At 34.3% G+C, this 26,762-nt stretch overlaps 1 protein-coding gene across 1 annotated transcript in view; it reads right to left on the bottom strand.

Moving 5' to 3' along the window:
- Positions 1-26,762, bottom strand: part of PIK3C2G (phosphatidylinositol-4-phosphate 3-kinase catalytic subunit type 2 gamma) — a 376,626-nt gene that overhangs the window by 333,746 nt on the left and 16,118 nt on the right. Inside the window, 4 exon segments of the mRNA XM_079141521.1 lie at positions 9,135-9,249; positions 15,450-15,607; positions 19,381-19,463; positions 24,496-25,249. Coding sequence (XP_078997647.1) covers positions 9,135-9,249; positions 15,450-15,607; positions 19,381-19,463; positions 24,496-25,170 — 1,031 coding nt within the window. The 5' untranslated portion in view covers positions 25,171-25,249.

The raw sequence follows: 26,762 nt of genomic DNA, 5'->3' as shown, positions 1-26,762 counted from the left end.
TTTCCCCCTGAATGTAATCTGATTCTTTTCTCTCACGGCCTTTAAAATTCTGTCTTTATTTTGAATGTTAGGTATTTTCATAATAATGTGCCTTGGTGTAGGTCTGTTGCAATTTTGCATATTTGGAGTCCTATGTGCCTCTTGTACTTGGTTTTCCATTTCATTCTTGAGATTTGGGAAATTTTCTGCTATTATTTCATTGAATAGATTGTTCATTCCTTTGGTTTGTTTCTCTAAGCCTTCCTCAATCCCAATTATTCTTAAATTTGGCCTCTTCATGATATCCCATAATTCTTGTAGATTCTGTTCATGATTTCTTACCATCTTCTCTGTTTGGTCAACCTTGTTTTCAAGATTAAATATTTTGTCTTCAATATCTGAGGTTCTGTCTTCCAGGTGATCTATCCTATTGGTTATGCTTTCTATGGTATTTTTAACTTGGTTTATTGTTTCCTTCATTTCAAGGATTTCCGTTTGTTTTTTTTTTCAGTATCTCTAACTCTTTATTGAAATGCTCTTTTGCTTCCATTATTTGCTCTTTTAACTGTTGATTAGTGAGTTCATTTAATGCCTGCATTTGTTCTTTCATTTCCTCGTTTGTTTCCTGATTGTCTTAATTATGTACATTCTGAACTCCCTTTTGGACATTTCTTCTGCTGTGCTGTCATTGGGTTTTATTGATATAGTACCTGGGTTTGTTTCGGACGTTTTCTTCCCTTGTTTTCTCATATTGGTCAGATGACAATGGGACTCTGTGATATTGTAGATTTCCTCTATTGGCGTATAGTGACCCTATAGATTTCCAGTGTATCACCTACCAGCCTTCAGTAGCCAGAAGTCTTGGATTAATTTGATAATGCAGTGCTTCCGAAGAATGCTTCCCCTAGCCCGCTACTGGGTCCAGGGACAGAGACCTGGAGAGGTCTCTTGTTGCACAGCCCTGGTCCAGAGGCTGGTTGTAGGTCAGAGGTCTCCACTGTCTTGGGGACTGTGGCTGGCTCTGTGTAGACAGGCTCTCACTGAGCGGTTTGCCCTGAGAAGCTAGCCTAGAGAGACGCTTCCCGCTGGAGGGAGGCTGGGCTGCTTGGGGAAGTCCCTGGCACCCTGTGCTGGTCACTGAAGCAACCTGCGGGCGGGCTGGAGCTGGCAGCGGGGCGGGCCGGAGCTGGCCGGGGCGGGCCGGAGCTGGCAGGGCAGTCCAGAGCTGGCCACGCTGCTTCTGTGCAGAAGGGCTCTCACTGGGGGGCCTGTTCCGAGAGGCTGGAGGATCTGTCCCTGTGGGCGGAGCCCACTGCCAGACTGCACAGAGCTGCCTGGGGGAGACGCTATCTGCCCTGTCCTACTCTAATAAGCCACTCGAATCCTGGCCTGCCACCCAGCTGAGCTTCGCTGGGTGGTGGAGACTCACCCCGTGGTTCTATTTTAGTCTGAGACTCTCAATGCCTCCCCTTCTTGAATCTTGGGTTCTGGGGCAACTGGAGTTGCAGTCACCCACTAGTCCGCCATCTTGGATCGCCCCGTGGAAAAAGTCTGCATCTGGAGGGGGACAATGCTGCCTGGAGAGGTCTCTGGCTGCCCAGCCCTGGTCCCAGAAGCTGCTTGTGTATCGGATGTCTCCGCTGACTTGGGGACCCGTGGTTGGCTCTGTGTCAGGAGGCTCTCACTGGGCAGTCTGCCCCGGGAAGCTAGCCTAGAGAGGCGCTTCCCGCCGGATGGGGCTGGGCTGCTTGGGGGAGTCCCTGGCGCCCTGTGCTAGTCTCTGAAGCAACCTGCAGGCAGGCAGGAGCTGGCAGCTGGCCATGCTGCTTCTGTGCAGAAGGGCTCTCTATTTGGGTTAATTTTGACAAAATCATATATGCCAGGAATCTGATTTCAACCCCCATGCCTGGCTTTTCCTCCCCTCCTCCCTCCCCCTTTTCTCCTTTCTCACTCTATTTATATTCCTTTCATTCCCTTATTTTTGATTGGTACTTGCTAAATATACACAAGGTGAAATTCCCTTTGACACCTTTATACGTGAATTTAACACATATAAATGATTTTGTTAGATTCCATATTTCTTCACTTTTTCCTTCCAGCCTCCCTCATTCTCCTTCTCCTTCTTCTGTTCCACTGAACTTCCCTATGTCATTCTGATCTGATTGTTGTCCCCTCTTTCTTTCCTTTATTTTGCTCTAACTTTTGCCTATGAGAGAAAACACTTGACCCTGACTTTATGAGCCTGGCTTATTTTACTTAACAAGATTTCTCTAGTTCCATCCATTTAATATCAAATGGCATTATTTCATTCTTCTTTACAGCTGAGTAAAACTTCTTTTGTATATATACCACATTTTCTTGATCCATTTATCTATTGGTGGGCATCTGGGTTGATTAAATGATTTGGCTATTGTGAACTGTGCTGCTGTAAACACTGAAGTGGCTATATTGCTCCAGTGTGCTGACTTTAGATATTTTGGATAAATATCAAGGAGTGGGATAGCTGGGTCACATGGTGGTTCCATTCCTAAAATTTTAAGGAATCATTGCTTTCCAGAATGATTGTACTATTGTGCAGTCCCACCAACAATGTATGAGTAATTTTTCCCCATATCCTCTCCAGCACTTATTATTAGTTGTATTCTTGATAATTGCCATTCTAATTGGGAGCAAGATAAAATATTAGTGTAGTTTGTAGTGTAGTTTGATTTGCATTTCCCTGACTGCTGGAGATGTTGAACATTTTTTGCATATATTTGTTGGCAACTTGTGTTTTTTCTTCTAAGAAATTTGCTTAGTTCTTTTGTCTATTTTTTGATTGGGTTATTTGTTTGGTTGGCATTGAGTTTTTTGAGTTCTTTATATATTCTGGATGTTAATCCCCTGTCAGAGGAGTGGCTGCCAAAGATTTTCTCCCATTCTGTAGACTTTCTCTTCACTCTCTTAATTATTTGCTTTGCTGTACAGAAGCTTTTTAATTTTTTCCTTTGAGTAAATTTTATTTTCTAGAATAATCTTTCTGGGCATTTCGCTCTTGTCTATTTAACAGAATAATGGAAGTCTGGTTAGGTCCATTCAATAAAATATAAGAAACTTACAGGGAACATTTTCTGTTTTCCATTTTCTAAATGCAGTCTGTTCCAGTGAGAAAGTCCAAACACTTTTTGAGTAAACTCTTTTAGAGATAAATTTGCTAGAATAGGTTGTTGTTGCAGTCCTGTAGACTTTTAGCCTCACATCCAAAGTTTAAACCTTCATGTAGTGTGGTTGAAAAAGATCTTTATAATGACTCACTAGGATAAAAAAGTGCTTAAATATTGAAGGAAATTTTTCTATGCAACTTCTACCTACACCCCTTCTCTCTCATTCCTCTCCCTACTTTTCCCCTTTTTCCTCAGTCCCTCTTTATTACAGAGTTAGTTTTGAAACTTATTTATAAGAATCAAGGAGCAAACAAATTGACTAAAATAAATAGAAATGTTGGAAGTTACAGATGAATAAGAAGAGATAGGCTATATTGAAGAAGGAATTTCATGAAGAATGCAGGTCTCTGGCATCAGGTGTTGGTTGGGCTTTCTAGAGGAAGGACAGGTAAGGGCTTTCTCTATCTATCCAATGCTAACTCATTAACTCCATTCAGAAGATATGTGTTGAGTGTCTCTCTCTCTTTTTTTTTTTTTTTTTTTTAAGAATCAAGAACCAAGCAAAATTCTAGGGAAATGGTGATAACAAGTGAGGCCTGGTTCCTGTCCTCATGGAGATTGCAGGTGCACTATATGCAGTCAGATTTTTCCTATCAGCAACCATTGGGGTTGGCCTGCTCAATCTTTGGGCACTAGACTTGCATGTGCTAATATAGCCTCTCCTGCCCTAGTTCCACCTCTTCATTTTCCAGAGAAGCTTTTTAATTTGATGGCATTCCACTTAGTGATTTTTGGTTTCATTTCTTGATCTTTAGGGGTCTTGTTGAGGAAGTCAGTGCTTGCACCTGTATGATGGAGCATTGACCTTGTTTTTTTTTTTTTTTTTTTTTTTTTTTCCTTCAGTAGTTTCAAGGTTTCTGATTTAATTCCTAAGTCTTTGGTTTATTTTGATTTAACTTTTGTGCATGATAAGAGATATTGATCTAATTTCATTCTTCTGTATATGACTATCCAGTGTTCCCAGCACCATTTATTGAAAAGGCCATCTTTTCTCCAACATATATTTTTAGCACCTTGATTAAGTAGCAGATAGATTGTCTCTGTGTCTTCTGTTCTACTCCATTGGTCTTCATGTCTGTTTTGAGGCCAATATCATGCTTTTTATTTTCTTTTTTTTTTTTTAACTAATGTAGGTTTGTAGTATAATTTGGGATCAGGTATTGTGATGCTTCTTACATCACTTTTCTTGTTCAGAATTGCTTTCTTATTCTTCCAAATGAATTTAAGAGCATTTTTTTTCTAGTTCTTTGAAGAATGTCCTTGGTGTTTTCATAGGGATTGCACTGATTGTGCCTATTGCTTTTGATAGAAAGGCCATTTTGACAATATTAATTCTGCCTATCCAAGAACATTGGAGATCTTTCCATCTTCTGAGGTTCTCTTCAATTTCTTTCTTCAGTGTTTAGTAGTTTCCATTGTACAGATCTTTCACATCCTTGGTTAGATTAATTTCCAAGTATCTTATTTTATTTTATTTCTTGAGGTTATTTTGAAGGGGATGGATTTCCTGATTTCTTTCTCAGCTAAATCAGTACTGGAGCATTGAAAAGTTTTTGATTTATGAATATTGATCATATCCTGTTATGTTACTGAATTCATTTATAAGATCTAGCAGTCTTCCAGTGGAAATTTTTGAATCTTTTAGGTATAGAATCATGTCATCAGTAAACAGTGATAGTTTGACTTCTTGTTTTCCAATTTGTATACCTTTAATTTTCTTCTCTTCCCTGATTGCTCTGACTTGAGTTTCAAGACTTATATTGAACAGGAGTGGTGAGAGCGAACATCCTTTCAGTTTTTCTCTGTTCAGTATGATATTGACTTTGGGTTTTTCTTATACAGCCTTTGTAGTATTGAGTTAGTTTCCTTAGTTTCTCCAGTGTTTTTAACATGAATCACTGCTGTATTTTATCAAAGACATTTTTTTGTATCTATTGAGATGATTATATTATTCTTGTTCTTATTTCTATTTAAATGGTGAATTACATTTATTGATTTGCATATGTTGAACCAAACCGACATCCCTGGGTTGAAGCTCACTTGATCATCATGTATTATCTCCTTCATATGCTTTTTAATGTGGAATGTTAATATTTTTTCCTGAGGATTTTTGCATCTACATTCATCAGGGATATTAGTCTGTGTAGTTTTCTTTCCTAGATGGGTCTTGGTCTGGTTTTGGTATCAGGTTTATACTAGGTTCATAGAATGTATTTGGGAGTGTTTATTCCCTTTCAGTTGAAATAATTTGAGGGACTGGTGTTAACATTCTTCTTTAAGGTTTGGTAGAACTCAGTTGACAATTCATCTGGTCCTGAGTTATTCTTTGTTAGTAGACTTAAAAACTGTTTCCATTTCATTACTTGCTATTGGTCTGTTTTCTATTTCTTCCTGGTTCAATTTGGGCAGTTCATACACATCTAGAAATCTGCCAGTATCTTCTGAATTTTGCAGTTTATTGGAGTATAAATTTTCAAAATAGTTTCTAATTATCCTCTAGATTTCTGAAGTGTCTGTGGTGAGATCTCCTTTTTCATCTATAATGTTGTCGATTTGAGTCTTTTCTCTCTTTATTTTGGTTAGTTTGACATAGGGTTTAACAATCTCATTTATCCTTTTGAAGAACCAGTTGTTTGTTGCATTGATCATGTGTTTTTTAAATTTTAATTTCATTAATTTTGGCTCTGATCATTATTATTTCATAATTTTTTTACTGGTTTTGGAATTTGTTGTTCTTTTTCTAAGGCTTTGAGTTGGAGCATAGGCTTATTTATTTGGGATCTCTGCATTTTATTTTAATGTAGACACTCAGTACTATAAATTTTTCTCTGCTTTCATACTATCCCAGAGATTTTGATATGTTGTACCTCTGTTTTCAATTGTTTCAGATCATTTATTTGTTCTCTCTTTATTCAAAATAGTATTGTTCAACCTCCATGTGATTATAACGTTTCTATTATCTTTCTTGCTGTTGATTTCTAGTTTAATTCCTTTACAGTCCACTAGGATGCATGGTATTGTATTTATTTTATTTTATTTATTTATTTGTATTTGCTAAGACTCATTACCTAAAATATGATCTCCTTTGGAAAAAGTTCCATGAGCTGCTGAGAAGAAGGTAAATTCAGCTGTTTTAGGGTGAAATATTATGTGTATGTCTAATAGGTCCATTTGATTTATAGTATTATTTAGGTGGCTATATATTTATTGATTTTATGCTTCGATGATATATTGTTGATAAGGGTATGTTGAAATCACCCAGTATAATTGTATTGTGTCTTTCTGGGATTTAATGTCAAGGAGAATTTTTTAAAATATAACTGGGCATGACATGTGGAGCATATATATTTACTATTATATTATTATATCTTCTGGTTGGAATATTACCATTACCAGGATGTAAAGTCCTTCTTTGTCCAGTTTTGATTAATTTTGACTTGAAATCAGCTTTATTAGATATGAGAATAGCTACTGTGGCTTGTTTATGGACTCCATTTGTATATAGCATTTTTTCCATCCTTTTACCTTCAGCCACGTCTTTGCCTATGAGATGAGTCTCTTGAAAACAGCATATAATTGGATCCTGCTTTTATCCATTCTGCCAATCCATGTTTTTTAATTAGTGAATTGAGACCATTTATAGTTAGTGTTATTACAGAGATGTGTTTGTGCTATGCTGCCATTTTGATTTTTTGTTATATTTAATTCTATCTTAAATCTCATTTAGCTGATTAGTCTTCTATTGATCTTAATTTATTTGAGAGTTTGGGAATTTATGTTTGGGCTCCTCTGTGAGCAATTTATCTTTGAGTATTCTTTGTAGTGCTGGCTTGGTTGTCATGTATTCTTTTAGTTTATACTTGCATTAGTAATATTATTATTACTATTATGACCTTAGCCTTTTGAATACTCCAGATGAAATTCAGTATAAATTTTAGATTGTATAATTATTATTGATTGAATTATTGATACATTGCACATTATTTGTGTTCCCTCTACAGAAATTTATCACAGAGGGATTTCCAAGTCTTTAAGGACATACTAATTAAATAAATCATGCATCTATAGATGGAAAAATAAAATCTGAATGAATAATATATATTCCTTTAAATGTTAGAAAGAACAGTAATATTATTCTGCTTATTAAAATAGGTTATATCAATATGGATAGGCTATTACTCTTAAATAGTGAGTAAACCCCTGATATGTACAAATCCTTTTATCCTTATTAGGGAATTATTAACTATAATTAAACCATACTAATATTTGGATACTTTATCTTAGTAAAACCCAACTAAATAAAATTTTAATAGAATGAAAAATATGAAAACATTTTAAAAATTTATATTGCCTTTACAGAAAATCATATTAATAAGAAACTACAGTAAGATGATCATTAAAACATTTTTGTGCATCAGTGATTGAGATCTAAGGATAATTAACTTATTTGAAACAGTTCTTAAACCAAGGTCCATTGTAATATTTTTTTCATTCTTTCCAAGTTTTTCTCTGGTTTCTGGATATTTCTCACTGTTTAAACATAGTGCAAATAATTGATAACGTTTCTTTTTTTGGATTTAATATTTTGGTATTAACCAAAGTACAGGTGTACATTTGGAAATGTACAACAATTCAAAAGATGAGTTTTAGTGAGTAGTGACTATAATATTAAATTTTTTAAAATACATTTCCTGTGCTCATTGGATGTGCTGTCAAAAATCATTGGGGAAAGTTAGTAGTCTAGTCACTGAGTGTGTTAATTAGTGAATTCAATAGACAAAAAAAGAAGGTGATATTCATTGGCTTCATGCAACAAAACATCTGTGATTTCATACTTGTTTTTTATTATCATTTGCTATAATTGGTAACACAAAAAGGGAAAAGGTCATTGCAAATCATTTGTACTTCATGTTACAAAATAGAAAACTAGATTTTCTGTTAAGAATAACATCATCTTCTCCAAATTATCCATAAGATATTTCAAGCACATTCATATTAGAATAATGGCAGTAAAAATGTTCCAGAATCCCCAAAGAAATACATTTTTACTTCTCTGAGAGTATTTTAATCTTCAGATACTTGTAGAAATGCAAAAGAGAAATATATATGACAATACTCTCTACTGAACATTTTAATCTTTAATACTTTGATCTTTAGAATAACTATGCAATGTCAGCAGGCAAATGTTTCTTTTCTTAAAACTATTTTTTGTTTTCAAGACTGGTCTCTAAGGAATTTCAAGCAAATGGATTTGTGGTAAAGTAGAAGGTGAGTTTTCTATCAAATAAATATTTGAAGAGAATATCTGATAAGAAATGACTTCTCTAATTGTTTAATAAATCACTTAAGTAAAGAAATGGAAGATATTTTAAAACTTATGTTTTAATAGAAATATTATAATGCTCATTTTTAAATCTCCTGTGATTTTTTAAAAACAGTATTTTATTAACATGCTAACATTATTGCAAATCAAAAAACTGTTTCAGAAAAATTTATTTTCTCGAGTGTGATCCATCCTAATAGCTTTATTAAAAGCAGGTTGACAAACTTGTCCTGGTTTGCCTAGGTCTATTTTGGATTCAAAACTGAAATTCCCATATTCTGGGAATCACTTCAATCCTGGGCAAATAGATGATTGTATGCACTGGCCAAGCTCACTTAAATAACTGTTACCATAACTACACATAATACAAAAATAAGACCAAGAAGAAAACTAGCAATAGGATTTATAATATTGATTTAATTATGTCAGGTACAAGAATATTAGGAGATGGGGACATAGCTCATGGTAGAGCACTTTCCTAGGATGCCTGAGACCCTGGATTCAATCTCTAGCACCCCCCTTCCCCAAAATAGCATAATGTTAGTACAAAATCTGTTTTAAAAAATAAGAACATTGCTACCTAACACTTACAGGTTATAACAATGATCAAAATTTAATAAGATACTTACAGCTGTAAAAATTCTTCAGAACCACATATGCTCAGAAGATGGTCTTTGGGGAAGAGCTGGTCATTGGCGCATAAATGTAGAATTTCTTCAATTAGGTCTTTGACAAGATAATTAGCTAAAAACAAAAGGTTAATAATAAGTCATTAAGAGCTTCTCACATGCTGACTGGGAAAGGTTTTGAGCACAAAAATTGGCAAACACCTTATAAAATATTTTAACTGTCTAGCTCCATCAAGAGGAATTAAAATGAGATGCACCTCATTTATTAGTCAGGTTAGATTTAGAGATATATTTGGAAATGTTTGAAATTATTTTAATCAGTTTTGTTTTCATAACAAAGTTAGATATTATGTTCCTCATGTTAAAACCCTTGGTACATTGTAGCGTTGCATAAAAGATGTTCTAAAGTTATGATAAAACAGTTCTAGAACAATTAACATGTGCTTATCAATTTCTGATGTAAGACCCATAATACACATTCATTAATTCTCAACTGATATGCCTGGATAAGTTATTTCACCTTTTGACCCAGTTTCTTTATCTGTTGCAAAGATTTGTAAAATCATGGTTTATTTCCTTCAGGAATCTGATGTAAGTCTAACAAAAAAAAGTCAGACAAATGTGGGCATTATATTTAAAAGTGTTAAGCCTATGTTTTGATTGTGGTCTTATCATCTAGGTCAATGGAAGCAATCGCAGTGGACTTTCTGATGATTCGTAGCCAGTAAGAATTGTAGCACATCCTATAGATGGTCAATTGCATTTGTCAGAGTTGAGCTTTGGTCACAATTATTTGTTCTCTTTGCTGTGACTTCTTTTCCTACCATGTCTTTTGTTTGTAGGGAGAGGATTTTGGCTCAAGTTGGCTAACAAAATGTAGTGCAAGAGTTATTACTGCCAAAAAGATAAAGAAAGTATATCACTCTGGATTTAAAGTATAGCTTTTATGTTAGGTCAAGATGTCATCAAAGAAATGGTTGGGGAAACAAATTGTAAAGATCATCAGGAATTATGGATTGTGGAAATGCTTTGACATGACTGAAAGTATCTTCAACCCACTATGGGTTGGAAATATTGTCTGAAATGGTATTAAATGGTATGAATTGAAGCTAGAAGTAAATGTGGCCATAGGAAAAACCATATAAGGGTTTTGATAAGGGAGAGTGAGAATGGGCAATATATAATGGCAGCAAAATATCTCCAAAGGCACCTGTATTAGAGTCTAAATTAATTTGACTTTCCACTGGGGATGTAGCCCAGGGGTAGAGTGCTTGCCTCACATGCATGAGACCCTTGGTTCAATCTCAGTACCACCAAAAAGAAACAAAATAAAAATTGACTCTTCTATTTCCAGGACTATATCCCTTATACTAAATGAGTCTTGCATGGATTATTACTTTGTCACATGAAAGATTCTGTAACCCAATTTCTAACTATCTCTTCTCTCCTTTGTCTGGTTGTGTAGAGGCAGAAAAATGTTATACCTTTCTTCTATTGTAAAATGCATGACCAACACTGCTACAACAATAGACAGGATAACAAGCAAAGAAACATAACATTATTTTAAATCAAGGTTTTATGTGACACAGGAGCCTTCTAAAAGAAGAACCAAAGACACAGGAAAACTTGCCACATTTTTGTGTTATGACAGCTTTGTGGAGTTGTGGTTGGACAAAAATGCTATGAACTGATGATAACTGGGTGAGGAAACTCAGTAAGACCTGTCCGTAGTTTCTTCTTGGCTTCTCTGTGTAGTATTCCATTCTCCAACATATGGGGCAGGATGCCTTTTAGAAATGAGGGTCTTAGATTTACTATTCAATATGATAGAGCATAGAATTTCTTGATGGCTAATTATCACTCAGAAAGGGAAAGGAAAGTTAGAGTAATATTCAAAGTTTTATGACTGGCTTTGGGGGAAGGGGTTCTAGTTTCCATGACCTGCCTTAGGGGAGAAAGAAAGACAGGTAAGAATGCTCGGTTTCTAAAGTCCTTCCAATCTCCTTCAGTTCACAGGACTCAGCAGGCCGTCCTCTGGAGAATAATTTTCTGAGTTCCAACACCTTGATACCTTCTACTACCCATTTCATGTTACTCATTGGATGTTTCATTATGACTTCAAATTCAGCAAGTCTGAACCTGAAAAGACCGTTCTCGAAATCAACCATGAAGTCCGTAGTTAAATTTCTTATCCATACTGTAAGCCAGCAAGCACTGGGGTTTCTTTGAGTTTATATCTGTACTTTAATTTTGACCACTGATAGAATTTCTTATAGTCTCTCACTCCATACAGTCCTTCCCACTGTATTAACCATATTACTCACCCTACTAATGGCTAAGAGCCCTTGAGATTCTTTCATTATACTACTCTACACCTCAAGTCTAGTTTTCCGCCCTTCCTCCTCTTTGCCTTTGCACCTCTTTGGAGATGGAAGTACATATATATATATATATATATATATATATATATATATATATATTTTTTTTTTTTTTTTTTTTTTTTTTTAATAAACGCTTACTCCTTTAACTGTGATCCTTCTTCCTATACTGGGTTACAATTCTATTCTGTCAATTACCACCTCCCCACCCCTATTTTCTTGTATGTATTTAAATTCCATACTCTAAAGATATTTTTCTCTTTTCTTAAAGATGTGCTGGTATTCAACCTTCCAATAAAATCTCCCCTTATCCGTTCTATTTGTTTGTAATATCCTTTCTTTTACCTTCCCTTTACTGCCAAACTTCTTTAAAGAGCAGACATCTGCCAACACTCCTTAGTCACTCTTCAGTTCTTGCAAACAGACTTCTACTTACAACCCTTTAAGGGTCACTAATGACTTCCTGGTAGAGAGTTCAACCAGTGGTCATCTAAAGCTGGAAGGTACTTGAAAGTAAGAAAACTGGCTCTAGAGAAACTTTGGAACTGGAAATAAGGACTTCGCCATCATCAAAATGATAGTTGAGAATTGTGGACCAGAGAATTTCTTGTTTAAAAATCTTGATTCTTTCAAAGTACTCCATTTCCTCACTTTCAGAGAAATGAGTTTCCTCTGAATTGAAACCCTTCACCCATCTCCTCCTCCACTTACTTAGATTTCATCTTCCCTTACATTTCTAGTAACAGCTTTTATCTTTCACTGAAGTTATTCTTAATGCATCCTTCAGACTTCTGTTCTTTTGTGAACATCTGTAACCCAGTGAACTACTCGTATAAAATTGATGAAAGTACCAGTTTGGATGTACAGTAAAAATACTTTAAATCTTATCTGAAATTTCCTTATCTGTCTAATTTAGAGACTCCCCAAAATATAGCTTCCATTAGCTCTCCTCAGAGGGAATTTTCTACAAATTCAGGAGAGAAGCTGCCCTTTCATTAACATTAAAAAAACCCCAATGGAACCATTACATGCTTCCTACTGAAGTCCTAAAACCCTTTTTCTTGTTCATTGGTATAACACACTTACCTCTGGTTATTCACAATTGGGTAACCTCCAGATACTTACATACTTGTTTTTCCTTTGTTTTTTTCCTTCTGTTAATTTTTCTGTTGCCAGTTATTTCACACACACCCTCCCCATTCTCAACCATTGAGATCTAAGTAAGTAGAGGAAAAGTTTTGCTTCAAACCATGGCAAAATCTAATCTTTATGTTTTTATTAATGTTTTTCTCCTTTTCTAAGTCACCCTCCTGTTTCCACTCCTACTACAGGGCAGAGTCTGCTGCACAGCTGGGGCAGCCCTAGAGGCCCCTTCTTCAAACCCTGATTCTAGAGATAGGCCAGAACAATATCAGAACTATTACTCAGAGTAATAGGCATGAGTTTAATGGAAAGGTTTAGAAAAGGGAATACTCTTGTGGGAGAAAGTGGGTCCTCACAGGAGAATTGTGTGCCCTTCTAGAGCTCCAGTTTTATTGGGTGTTCCAGGAATGTTCCCAGAGAGTCCTGACAAGGTCCACCTTGACCTTTGACAGACAGCATAGGAACTGCATTGATAGCCTCCCAGAGAAGATGGTGTGGTGCTTGCACAACTGGAGTTTTTAAGGAACTCGAGCCCCCCTGTTTTGATTCACTTTCTTGTCCACTTAATCAGTTCCTTACTCTTTGAACATTCCCCATCAAATCTGCTTCAAGAGGGTCTTGGCTACCAGGGAGACTGGGGGTTGTGACACAATTTTGGTGATAGGGGTGTGTCCTGGAGACTGGACTACAAGTGATAATGACTATGTGGTCCCAAATTGGCAATTTTTTCTTAGGGGGATGTAATTAATTAAGGTTGGGGGAGATTTTGACATACCAGGCCCCCACCTTCCAGGTGCTTGTCTGTTAGATAAGGTTCCTTCTGATTTTTAGTGCCCCTTCTTTGTCCTTTCACTGTGCTTACCCATTCATGGCTGACTACTTACCTAACACTCGTGTTTCTCCTCCTTAGACTTTTAAAATCTGTAGGGCATGTACATTCTCTTTACCACTTTGTTTCTTCAATACTAAACACAATGACCTAATCACTTCACTCATAAAAGTAAATGATGGGACCGACTTGTCAGCTCCATACTGAGAGATATGTTAGAAAATTGAATATTGTAACTTTGAAGAACAGAAGTGATTTCCTTAATTCCTAAGCATTTCCTCTTCTCCAGCAGCTGAAGTCAACATGACCTGGATCTGTCCATTCTGATAGGATGAAGGTATAGAACCACTGATCTTAACTGGGCAATCAGAATTCTGCTTGTCAAAATTGGGAATGGATCTAACAGAGAGATGGAACTATCTTTAGATGGCTGGCCAAGTACCACATATGCTTGTAAGCTTGGCTTTTTACTTGTTTTAGAAAAGCAAGAGAATGAATCAGCAGAAAGCAAGTGAGATAGGGAAGCAATTACACAGGGATATTAGGTCAGGGGAATTTCGGGCTACTTAGTCATTTGTGGTTTTAGTACATTCCTAATTTGATGAATTCCTACTTTTAAATTCTATAATAAACCCCCATATTCTTTAAAAGTGTTTTCTTTCTGCTTAAGCCAGCAGGAGTTGGTTTCTTTTAGTTTGAAACCAGATGGTCCTAACTAATATACCAACATAACATTGCTATGTTTGTAGTCATCTGTACTTGCTCAGAAACTTGAATAGAGTAAGCCAGAGGAAAACATAATCATAAATACAACCAATGAATAAAAGAAAATATTTCTTGGATCATTAAGTGTCAGGAAATAGTTTCCTGTTGATACATAAAAGCACATTTAGTAGCAACTAGATGTTGCTTAAAGAACTAACATTGCTTTGCAAAATAGTCAACTACAACAATGAAATAAAGCATTAAAAATCTTTGAATATTCTACAACTATGGAAAAGTAAAGACCAGCAGAAGAGTTTCATAAAATACAAATTTCTAGGATCTATCCCCACAGACACTTAGTTGACACATCTGCTAAATCTAATTGAGGTGGGATGCATAGGACTGCTAGACTTCTTTCTCACTGTGAGGACAGAGATTTTGTACCAATGCTTATTCTATCTCACAATTTTTCATTTTGAATGAAATAGTTGTTCCTAGTGAATAGGAACAGTCATTTTCACTTATAGATCCTCTTTATTTCTAATCTTTTTGAAATTCAGATTTTAAAGAAAACGTGGAAATCTTGCTGTACTTGTTATTAAGTATTATAGCTGGAAAATAAAATGTCTCGAGGTGAGCAATGTGAAGAGAATTCTAGAAGACTATGCCTCTCCTTTACCATCTCAAACGTTAACAAATGGTCCCAGCTATTTTTCCTCTTATTTCACTTGAGAGCGAAACAATCTCATAGTGCAACTTTCAATGATTTCTTTTTTTTTCAAGTTTCTGTCCTTTTATTTTATTTTTTAAAATATTTGTTTTCATGCATTATGTTGTAGGGTACCTAGGTTGATTCCATCTGAAAAAAATGTTCAACATGTCTAGCAATTAGAGAAATGCAAATTAAAACTACACTGAGAGCTCATTTTATTCCAGTCAGAATGGCAATTAGCAAGAATACAAGTAACAATAAATGTTAGTGAGGATGTGGGGAACAAGGTTCGCTCATGCATTGCCGGTGGGACTACAAATTGGCGCAACCACTCTGGAAAGCAGTATGGAAATTCCTTAGAAAACTTGAAATGGAACCACCATTTGACCCAGTTTTCCCACTTCTCGGTTTATATCCAGAGGACTTAAAATCAGCACACTACAGTGTTGTGTTGCAGTCACATCAATATTTATAGGAGCTTATAATGATTTCAAGGCTATCAATACCAGCTTTATGAAGATTTTTAAATTTACTTGCAAGTTGCTCACCATATGGCATAAGATGAAGTAGTTGTGTTGAGTTATCAGCCAAAATACTTATATTGAACTTAGTGTTAGAAAAGAGCTGAAATGGAAATGCTGTAGTAGTGCTCCAGATCCTTCCAGAGTTGGAATTAATGTCAGCTGCATGATATGCCTCTCTCAGTCTGAAAAGTATATGGGAGAAAAATGCTTAGGGCAAGATCTGCACGATTTCATTTTAAAACACCATTCATAGTGTAATTGTAAAAATCTTCGGCAATGCTTTGCTTTATAAAATTTAAAACATGAAAACCATCAGTTACTGATCTGTGGTACAGTGCATTCACTTGGGTCAGTTGGTAGAGATTACACTTGGACCAAGAACAGGTATGTAGCTTTCTTCCCCAGGCTTTCCTCCAGAGCCCTTCATTTGAAATAATTAAGACTACATTTTCATAAACATAAGACATGAGAATTCACTCTGAACATTATTACTCACAGCATTTACTTTGCTTTTTATGCCTGAATTCCTCCTCTTGGATTTTTCTCCTGTCTAGTTTTGTCAAGGTTTTCATTTGGATTTAGAGATAGTGTTAAATAAATTCCTTTTTTGTGTGTGTTTAATTTATAAAAGTAGTTTCGTCTCTTCTTTTTCTTAACATTTTTGGATATTCCACAAATAACCAAGCCTAGAAGTCATGAATCTATTCTGAACAATTACTGGTTACATAAATGAGTCTAAGAATTGCAAAATAATTTATCCTTGGAGCACAAGACTTGAATTTGAATCCTGATGTTTCTACTTAGTAATGTTACAGTCAGAAATTTATTTGACTAGTTACTTTGCACAAAAGTGGGTGTCAATATCTACTTCAAAGGTTTCTTGTGAGGATTAGAAGAGAAAAGGCATATGAAAATTTTACAGTGTAGAACAATGTAAAGTAACAATTATCATTTTATATTACTATAACTTAAACCTTGTAGATCTATGTTTTATGTCCACAAGTAGAATATAATATAAAGATATTTATAAGTTGTTATGATTTGGATGTGAGTTGTCTCCCAGAAGTCTCATATGAGACAATGCAAGAAGGTTCAGAGGAGAAATTACTGGGTTGTGAGAGTTTTAACTTAAATCAGTGAGCTAATTTCTGATGGAATTAACTGAGTGGCAACTGAAGGCAGGTGGGGTGTGTCTGGAGGAAGTGGTTAATTGGAGGGGTGGCTATGGGGTATATATATTTTGTATCTACAGCAGGGGAGTCTCTCTCTCTCTGCTTCCTGACCAACAAATAAGTTGCTTCCCTCTGTCAAACGCTTCTGCCATAATGTTCTGCCTCACCTCGAGCCCCAAGGAATGGAGTTTGCTCTCTTTATAACTGAGACCTCTGAAACCGTGAGCCCTTAAAAAATTCTTTCCTCTACAGTTATTCTGGTTGGGTCCTTTTAGTCATAAAAGTGAAAAACCTGACTAAAATACAAGTAAACATTTAAAATGCTTTTGATAATGAAAATGTTATTGTGGGGTTTTTAGTTTGAGTTATGCTGATATCTAACCTCTTTCTAAATGGAAAATCACACATTCTATTTTATATTTGCATCCTTAGCATTCACTGTATTTACACAGTGCTAAAATAGTGTCCAGTCCTTGAAGTAGCTCAGAGTTTAAACTCTTCAGATTTCATTGAAATATTGTCTCTATTGACAAATGAACAAGTGCATATTCACTCAATGGGCCTGACTTGCATCAGAATCTCCCTGGGCTCTATCCCATCCCCACAGTTTCTGACTCAGTATATCTGTGGAGGGACCCAAACTTACCCCAAAATCAAATTCTCAGATCAGTTGCTGCTGCTGCTGCTGCTGCTCTGGCAGTGCAGTATGAGAACCACTGGGCAGCATAATGATAGGGGTCACTCTCTTTTGTTATCCCCTAACAAAAAGGTCTAGACTTCAGTCCTGGATGGAAAAGCTTCATGATTAGCATTTACCCTATGATATGACACTACTCAATGCATTTGGGATTTCTGATTTGATCATTTGGGGAGTTAAATTTAAAATATGAATTTGTGTTTCACTCTCCTGTAAACCTTTGTTGAGGAGCTACTGTGAACCAGAAACATGCATGTGCTATAGTATTGTATGGCTTTTTTTTAAATAAGAATGTGTTAATTTCTTGAAAGATCTGACTTTAAAGTATATCATAAGAAACCAAACCCAACAAATTAAAAAAAAAAAAAACCTCTCTAAAGGAGTATAAAAGAAATGTAAACAACATATTGAAGTATGCTTATTTAAATATTAGAAAAAAAGGTGTAACTAGATATATATACATCTGTTTTATTATGACTTTCCTGGTCTTGAAGACCCTCTTGTGAAACTTGGCTTTTAAATTCAATTTCAACTCATTTTGAATTAAAAATGCCTAGCACATAGTAGGTCCTCAAAAATATTTAATGAATGACTAGAATGTTTGTGTATAACATAACTATACATACATACATTTAATCATCTTAAAAGTATTTTAAAATAAAAGTTATTATGGACTGAGGAAAGTAAATTTGCACATAATCTGTCTCCCTTTTGATACTCCAAAGTTACTTTTGGTTACTTGTATTAGTTCTTATCTTTATTTCAGAAAACACCTCTGATAAAAAGCATGTTAAAGAGTTTGGAAAATGCACGAAAGTAAGTTACTGATGTAACATCATATAAAACATTTTTATGTTACTACTGCATCTACAAGATTTGACCTAAAAACATAAAATTATGTTTTGAAAACAAAAAGAGCTGCCAGATGAGCTCATAAGAAGTGTTCTATCAGTGGGTTATACCAAGAGTGATATCTTATAGTATTCCTCATGCTTGACAGGTAGGAATGACCGCATTTTAGATTTAAAGTAGCGTATTTCTAACAATTTTATTACAGGGATTAGTGTATTTCCAAAAAAATGAATATCAATAACTTTGAACATCCTATTTAGGAATGCAAAGTATAATTTAAAATTTTCTTTTGTAATCTTGAGCAAGAAATTAAAGATTGGCTATTTCTATGGTATAAGATTATTTGTTTTGTGTTTTTATGTGCATGCCTTTTAATCATTCCAATATAGAGGCAGGTTTTTCTGAAGCAGAGATCTTGATTTTTTGTTTACTTATTTGTTTTATGAATATTTCTCATGCATGAAATAGTTAATTACCATTGAAATAGACTTAAAACTAACTAATCAAATCTTTAATCTCAAACATGTATATTAATTACATTTAAAATAACAGCCATCGAAGGATGAAAAACAAAATGACTAAATTACTAATGAATTAAATTTTCAGAACTTAGCAAAAGAAGAGATAACATTATATAAATTTTAATCACTAATAAGAAATTGGTCTTTCAAAAAAATCTATCTTTACATTATGGATTCATTTTTATATTAGCGAAAAGATCAATAGCATATTTGGTAATACCCTCTAGTAATCATTTTGGCTTTCATAGGACAAACACACATTCATTTAATATGTTTAATATTCTGAACATCCATTCAAGATAAGATTTAGCTAATAAGAGAGAGGCACTCACTTGAGTCTAAATTGAATGTACCACGTAGAAAGGTTAATCTGTGTTAATTTGGGTCTGAGTCAGAAGAGTCAAATAATTGTCATTAAGTGAGAAATTAATTCACTACAAATCAAACTATCAACAAACAATAAGAGCTATTCTGAAATTATGAAATATTTAATGTGAATAAAATTTTCAAAAGGAAATATGTCTGTCTGACCATAAAAACAAATACAATAATGGAAGTTGATTAATGATTTGCAAAAATTTTGATACTTCACTGTATTTGCAAGTTACTGGACTTTGACATTTTATGCAATATTAATCAGTTTAGTGTTATAAAAATAGACAAATTCATTCAGTCACAGAAACTTTAAAATTTAATGAAATAGCAATACTCACTTTTTAACTTTGTCACAAAAGGAAGCCAGGGTTGTATTACTGCCTTGAGGTATTTCATCTATTTGAATGGAACAACCTATAAGCTTAAAATAAAACTGCCTTTCAATATAGTTAAATATAGAGAAAACATGAATACAATTCTAAAATTTTTGTCCTTTTTAAATATTTATTTTAAATTTTATTTTTTTCAGATGTTTTATTGAATTAATATTAAATATTAATATTAACTTGCATAATTTTTAAGTATATAATTTGAATTTTGAGGAACACACAGCACTTCAATGAAAATATAGAACAATTTTCACACATCTCCTTTAAGTTTATCTGCAAGCCTATTTGTTAACTACTATTGTCAGATTGCTATCATCATGGATTAGGTATATATATTCTCCTGCTCTGAGCTTTTGTCACTTAAATCATATATATTTTTAAAATTTATAATATTCTAATACATATTTGTAGTTCATCCTTTTTATTGCGGATTAGTAGTAATTTTTTTGTATGACTAGTCTACAATTTGTTTAACCATCTTCCTATTGATGAACATTGGGGTTGTTTTAGATTTTAAGTATTGTAAAGAAAACTATTAGCTTTCATCTATACATAATTATGTGAGCATATTCTTCATTTCTTGGGAACATATACATGTTCAGTTATTGTGTACATATATGACTGCTTTTAAAATAGATCATTTTTGCTTTATATATTTTGCAACTCTATTATTAGGCACATATGCATTTACATTTATGATCTCTTCCTAATTGCCCTTTTCATCATTACAAAATGATTTCTTTTTCTCTAATTACATTCTGTCTTTAGCTATACTTTTCCTGATATTAATGAGCACAACAGCTTTCATTCTCTGGTCAAATGTCAAATCCTTTTGTTATTTTACTTTCAATATACCTGTGACCTTATCCCCTTGTTTCTTAAGTTTGTATGTTTTAGAGAATAGTTGAGTCTTCTTTTTTAATCTAGTTTTTCAATTTATGTGTTTTTCAGGAAGATTTATATTTAATATATTTATGGAGGTTGTTTTATTTCAGACCACCACATTTGTATTTATTTCTACTTTTTTCTTCTATTGACTTTGTACTTTTTCTCCTTTTTCAGTTTGATATTTTTCTTATTTCTTTTAATTCCTCTCTTGGTTTCTTTGAATTGTTTTTTGGTGTTTGTGCTAACTCTAGAGATTACCATATGAATTTTAATTTATCTCAGTTTATTTATAATTAATGTAACACACATCTAAATTTTAGAATCTATGATAGCAAAAATAACATTTACCCTACTCTCATCCTTGATACTATTGTTGTCATGTATTTTACATCCACATACATAATATATCCCATAAAAATATGCTATTATTTTTATTTGGTCACCTCTCTTGCAAAAATTTAAATGTAGCATTTTGTATTATTCAACACACTTACTATTTTGATCACACTTTACCCCTTCCTGGATTTCATCTGTCATTTGCCTTGTCTGAAACATTTACATTGGTACTCCCTGTTGGCATGTTAGCTGAATAATTTCTCTCAGTACTTGTTTGTATGGCAATGTCTTTATTTCAGTATTGAAACATATACTCAGTGGGTATAAAAGTATGGATTCGTTTTTATTTTTTCTTTTGAAGAACTTAAAAATATTCCACTGTGTCTGTTTCCATTGTGTCTGATGAGAAGTTTGTTTTCATTCAGATTGTTACTCTACTGTTTGAATTCCCCACCCCCTGCTTCCTTTTAAGATTTTTCTCTTTACCTTTGAGTTTTAGATATTTGAGTATATCTAATAGGTCTACATGTGGTTGACTTTGTATTCTGTTTGGGGATTTCTTGGACTTCTTCGATCTATAATTTGATACTCTCAACTAAAGTTGAGGTGTATTTCTGATCATTCCTATTTTTTCTCATTTATATATTTTGAATAGTGCTTTAGAGATATATGTAAAGGTGGAATTCACTGAGGTATATTTATACATGAACATAGCATAATTTTTGTCATATATATTCTATATTTCCTCCCCTTTCCCATCCCTCCTCCCTTCCTCTCAACCTCCTTCTACTCCTCTGATCTTTCCTCTCTTTTTATGATATTTGATCCCCCTTCATTTTAACTTCCCCTTATTTGCTCAAGTTTGAGTATGAGAGAGAACATTTGATCTTTGTTTTTCTGAATCTGGTTTATTTCACTTAGCATGATGTTCTCTAGTTCCATCCATTTACCATAATTTTATTCTTTATGACTGGGTAAAGCTCTATTGTTTATATAGACTATATTTTCTTAATTCATTCATCTATTGTCAGGCACCTGAGATGCTTCTATATCTTGCTTCTTGTGAGTTGTACTGTTATAAACATTGATGTGACTGTCATGCTATCTTAAGCTGTTTTTAGTTCTTCTGAATAAATATTGAGTGGGATAGCTGGGTCATATCATGGCTCCATTCCTAGTTTTTTGAGGAATCTTCATTGTACTATTCAGAACAGTTGTATTAATTTGCAATTCCACCACAAGATAGCAGTATACCTTTTCCCCCAATCCTCACCAACACTTATTATTATTTGTATTCTTGATAATTCCCATTCTGACTGGAGTGAGATGAAATCACAATGTAGTTTTGATTTCCACTTTCCTGATTGGTGGGGATGTTGAACATTTCTTCATGTATTTGTTGGTCCTTTGTATTTCTTTTGAAAAATGTCTGTTTAGCCCTTTTGCCCATCTATTGATTGGGCACTTTTCCTTTTTGGTGTTAAACTTTTTTAGGGTTTTTTGTTTGTTTTGTTTAGTTCGTACCAGGGATTGAACCCAGGGGCGTTCAACCCTTGGGCCACATCCCCAGCCCTTTATAAATTGCTTAGGACCTCATTATGTTACTGAAGCTAGCTTTGGACTTGTGATCCTTCTGTCTTGGCCTCCTGAGCCACTAGAATTACAAGCATGCACTGCTGCACCCAGCAACTTTTCGAGTTCTTTATATATTCTTGATATTAATCCCTTGTCTTATCATTATTTTTGCAAATTAATTTTCCTTTCCATTTTTCATCTTCTGCCAGCATTCCAACTATTCATAAATTGTGCTTCTTGTCTTATAAGTCTCTGAATCCCTGTTCATTTTTATATGGCTCTTTTATTTTTGTCTTCAATTTGGGAATTTTTATTTTGTTTTCAACTTTACTACTTTCCTCTATCATTTCCCATCTATTTTTAAGCAGATGCTCTGACTCTCATTACAGATACTATTTTCAGTTCTTGAATTGTCATTTCATTTCTTTTTATTTAATTTTCATAGTCACTAATTTCTTGTTCAGATTTCTCATTGTACTATCCATTTTTGACATTTTTTACTTTATTTAAATATTTTTTAGGTAATTATACCTTAAAATCTCTATTAATTCCAACTGACTTATCTCAAGAGTCTCTTTCCTCTGATCCTGCTATTTTCTGGGTCAAAATTCCTGACTTTTAAAATATTTATGCATTTGTAATTATTTGTTAGATATTGTAGATGGCATGTTATGAATTATGATTTTTAAAACATGGAATACTTTGACAGTTAAAAGTTTGTCAGCCTTAATCACATTCATTTTGGTTGTTGTAACATTTGCTTTTGAACATGCTTACTCTTAGAAGATAGTTTTGTGGAATCTTATTGGCATACTTGAGGTGCTCAGCTCAGTCTTTAGCTTTGCCATATCTTTTGCACTGTATAACTTCTTGTTTGGCCGAAACAATCACTATTTAATTGAGTCAAAAGCTGACAATCTTTACTGAGCCTTGCAAACACATTCCCAAAACTTGGCCAAGAATGTGCAGTAAATCCCCTGTGGCATCCTGATCTCCACCCACTGCACAGCTCCCTCTTCTCTAGCACTCAGCCCTGCAAATCACATCTCCTTCTGCACTTTCAACTGCTGCTTTCCCTCCCCAGTTCAGTGATACTGCTGTTCAAATTAGGCTACACTAGACTGGAAAGCAGCAGAAGCCACCCTCAGGCAGAAACTATTATTATTCACATGTCTCACTTTTCTCAAGGATCAATGTTCTATACTGCCTGTTCAATACCTGCAACTAGCTGCTTCATATATTTTGTCTAAGTTTATAATTATTTTCAGCAGAAGGGAAAATTTAGTACTTGTTACAATGTCATAGAAAGAACTAGATGTCCCTAGAATTTATTGACTTTTGATTCAGGTCATTTGAGGTGCTACCTCCTTTGCAAGTGCCTCAAGTAGAATTAGGTGTTTTTGTTCTTCCAGACACTCACCCTTCTGTTGTTTACTGTATTGCCATTATTTGTTTGGAAATTAATTTGAGCAGAATGCTATTTGTGAATTCATATAATCGTGACTTTGTTTCTTTGCATCCATTTTGCCTAGTACATCACTGTACACTATAAGGGTTAAAGAGTATACAGAGATAAAGAGTTGTTGAACAAATGAAGTATTCTTTGCCTCTCCCTCTAAATTGAAGTTGCAATAGTACTTCTTCTTTTTAATGTTTACTTCGGCTTTACTTATGTCTGGACTTAGTATAACCACAGAAATCTTCAAATATTATACAGAAAACTCTATGATTACTGAAATGATTGGAAAGCTGCTAATAAAACCACTAAGATGAGTTGCACAATAATTACTTAATTTCCTTCTCCTGGAATGCTCCCAATGGAAGTTGCTAGCCAATAATATAATTTAAGAGTCTCTGGGTAAAAAGACATTTTTCCTACCAATAATGATAATGGAATTTTAAATCATTATAGTGTGACACAAAATATAAATATAATGAAATGTATGTGTGTATAACACAGTAAGGATACATAATATTGTCAGCTAAGCCTCAAACTATATTTTCATTCAGTTAATCTGAGTACTGCAACACTTTATTTGGTTTTGATGAAAATGGAACTTGTAAAATGAAATTTTTAAAAATTTCTTTTTTTCCAGAAATAGTTATTAATTCAAGAACAAGTAATTTGTGAAAATAAATGATTCTTCCAAGTTTAATATAGATTTTTCTATTTAAGATTAATTACCTTCATTACCAATTAATCCAATTCATTATTGACTGAATCTTTCAGAGTCAAAATTTAAGATCCACATGAATTACACATACCTCAATGTTTTCTGGCCATACGATTTTCCTTGACTTGGGTAGAAAAGAACCTTTAATGAACATTGGAGAAGGTTCTACAATGTTCATGCTTCCTCTTTTGTTCTCTTCTTTTGGCATGATGTCAGTTGGGAAGGATGGGTAAACAGGAGGAATGGTACTTTCAAATCCTATATAGTAGTTATGATTTTCATTTTCCAATTCTCTTTGTGTACTCATTTTATGCAAACTAGTGGATGATGAAGTTAAAATATTGAATCTGGAGTCCTCAACATCATGATATTTTCCTATGGAGTTTTCCCAGGTGCTTTCTTTATTCATGATTTGAGGTTTTGGTAACACAGAAGCACCAAAACCAATAGCTGATGTTTTCCCAACTTGATGCCAGGAGAACTCAGGGACTTCAGAAGTGAATTCATTCGAGGATATCTGGTGTGTTCTATCCAATGAATGCCTTTTTGTGTCCCAGTTTGATGCATTGGACACAAGAAAGGTGTTTTCTTCAATTTCACCCTGACAGAATGGAATATTATTACTGATCTCATCTATGAGGTGATCAAAACCCAGACGGACATGTCTAGAAGGCACAGGTTGAGTTACAAGGTGAAATTCTTGATGTTCAGACTGATCTTCATCGGATTTATTAGGCTTTAAATCTGTTTGCCAACTGTATGCCATTCTTTATTATATGTAACAGAAAATTGACTTGGCTCCAAATATCTCTTTAATGATATTATAAAACAGGGTAGAAATTTTCCTAGGAAAAAAATCATAAAAGGAAATTAAAAACATTGTTAGTTACCAGCAAAGGAGCTTGGGAGAAATAAATATAATGAATAAATATATAGAAGTGTTTTGTAGTTTTTTCTTGGCAAGAGAAATAATTTTTTGAGTAGTATAAAATTCTATCAGGGCTGCAAAGATTATGAATTTGAGAAAGAATATTGATTTTGGATGGACTCATGAAACTCCTATGATAGAAAAATAAGTCCATCTTAATTATGATTAGAGTTTCATGACTCTATCCAAAGTCAATTTTCATCTTTTGATTCATTTTCCCACTGAAACAAGTATTTCCTTCTGTACTCAATCATCTATCTTATAAGCATGTTAACATACTATTTCTCTTTTTTATTAACTAAAGTCTTTTCTTAATTAGCAGCTATCCTATCCATAGACATAATCTTAACTCTTTTTTTTCCCATCTGTAGTTCAGTATTTTAAAATGGTTGGCTATGCTCTTTCCTCCCTAAAGCTCTTGAAATAATTGCAAACTCTTTCATTCATGAGTCTGAACTTCCATTAAGTTCATCAGAGTTTCATGGCATTAAATTCAAGTGTAATTTTGTCTCTTTTTAACTTTGTCTCTCAGCAACACTTGATACCCCTTACCATTACTTCTTGCCTTAAAATGTTTGTCCTCTTACTTCAAGTTTCTTTGACTCTGTACTCAGTTTCTCCTAGTTTGCTCTGTCTCAAACACTCTGTGCCTAAATATTTCCTACCTGAGCCTTGTCTGAGCATATTCTCCTCTCAATTGTTCTCTGATTGTGTTATTTCATACCTTCTGTGTTTTAAATGATTATTTCTTTGTCAATATCTTCAGTCTACACCACTCTTATCACCTACTCAACATTTTTATTTGTATTTTAAAAAAATCTCCAACCAAAAGCCTAAAATTCAAATTATAACTCCTCCAAAACCTGCTCCTATTCCAATGTTCTCTGTGACAGAAAATGGTCCAACCATTTGAGCAACCAGAAACCAAGGTTTCATCTTTGAATCTTCATTCATCTTTATTCTGCTATGTCTAACAAATTACCAATCCTATAGGGATTGGTACATCTGGGATCTATCTCCCCATCTCTGTCTACCACTGTCAAATTCTAGTTTAAAGCTTTCATCTTTTCACCTGAAATAATGTATTGTCTCTGAAACTGCTTTTGGATTTTCTACAATCCATTCTTGTGCCCTCAATTCATTTGTTTTCTACGCTGTAATGCTGTATTTAAGACACAAAAAATATCTGTCCTGTTAATGAATTTTACAGCAGTACCCTAGAGCTTCAGAATAACAGTCCTTGATGACTTGGCCCTGTGTACTCTCTTGGCTCACATTATGTTGCTCAGCTGCCTCTGCTCTGAATCCCAGGTTCTCTTGTCCCCTCAGATGGACTCTCCATTTCACACTTGACAGCATTTTCTTGGGATCTCATTCTGGATACTCATCTTCTTGCCTGGATGATTCTTTCTCATTTTTCAGGGTTTAGT

Source organism: Sciurus vulgaris, assembly GCF_902686455.1.
Source record: "Sciurus vulgaris genome assembly, chromosome: 5".
Classification (NCBI taxonomy): domain Eukaryota; kingdom Metazoa; phylum Chordata; class Mammalia; order Rodentia; family Sciuridae; genus Sciurus; species Sciurus vulgaris.
This window is presented reverse-complemented; position numbering and strand designations above follow the sequence as displayed.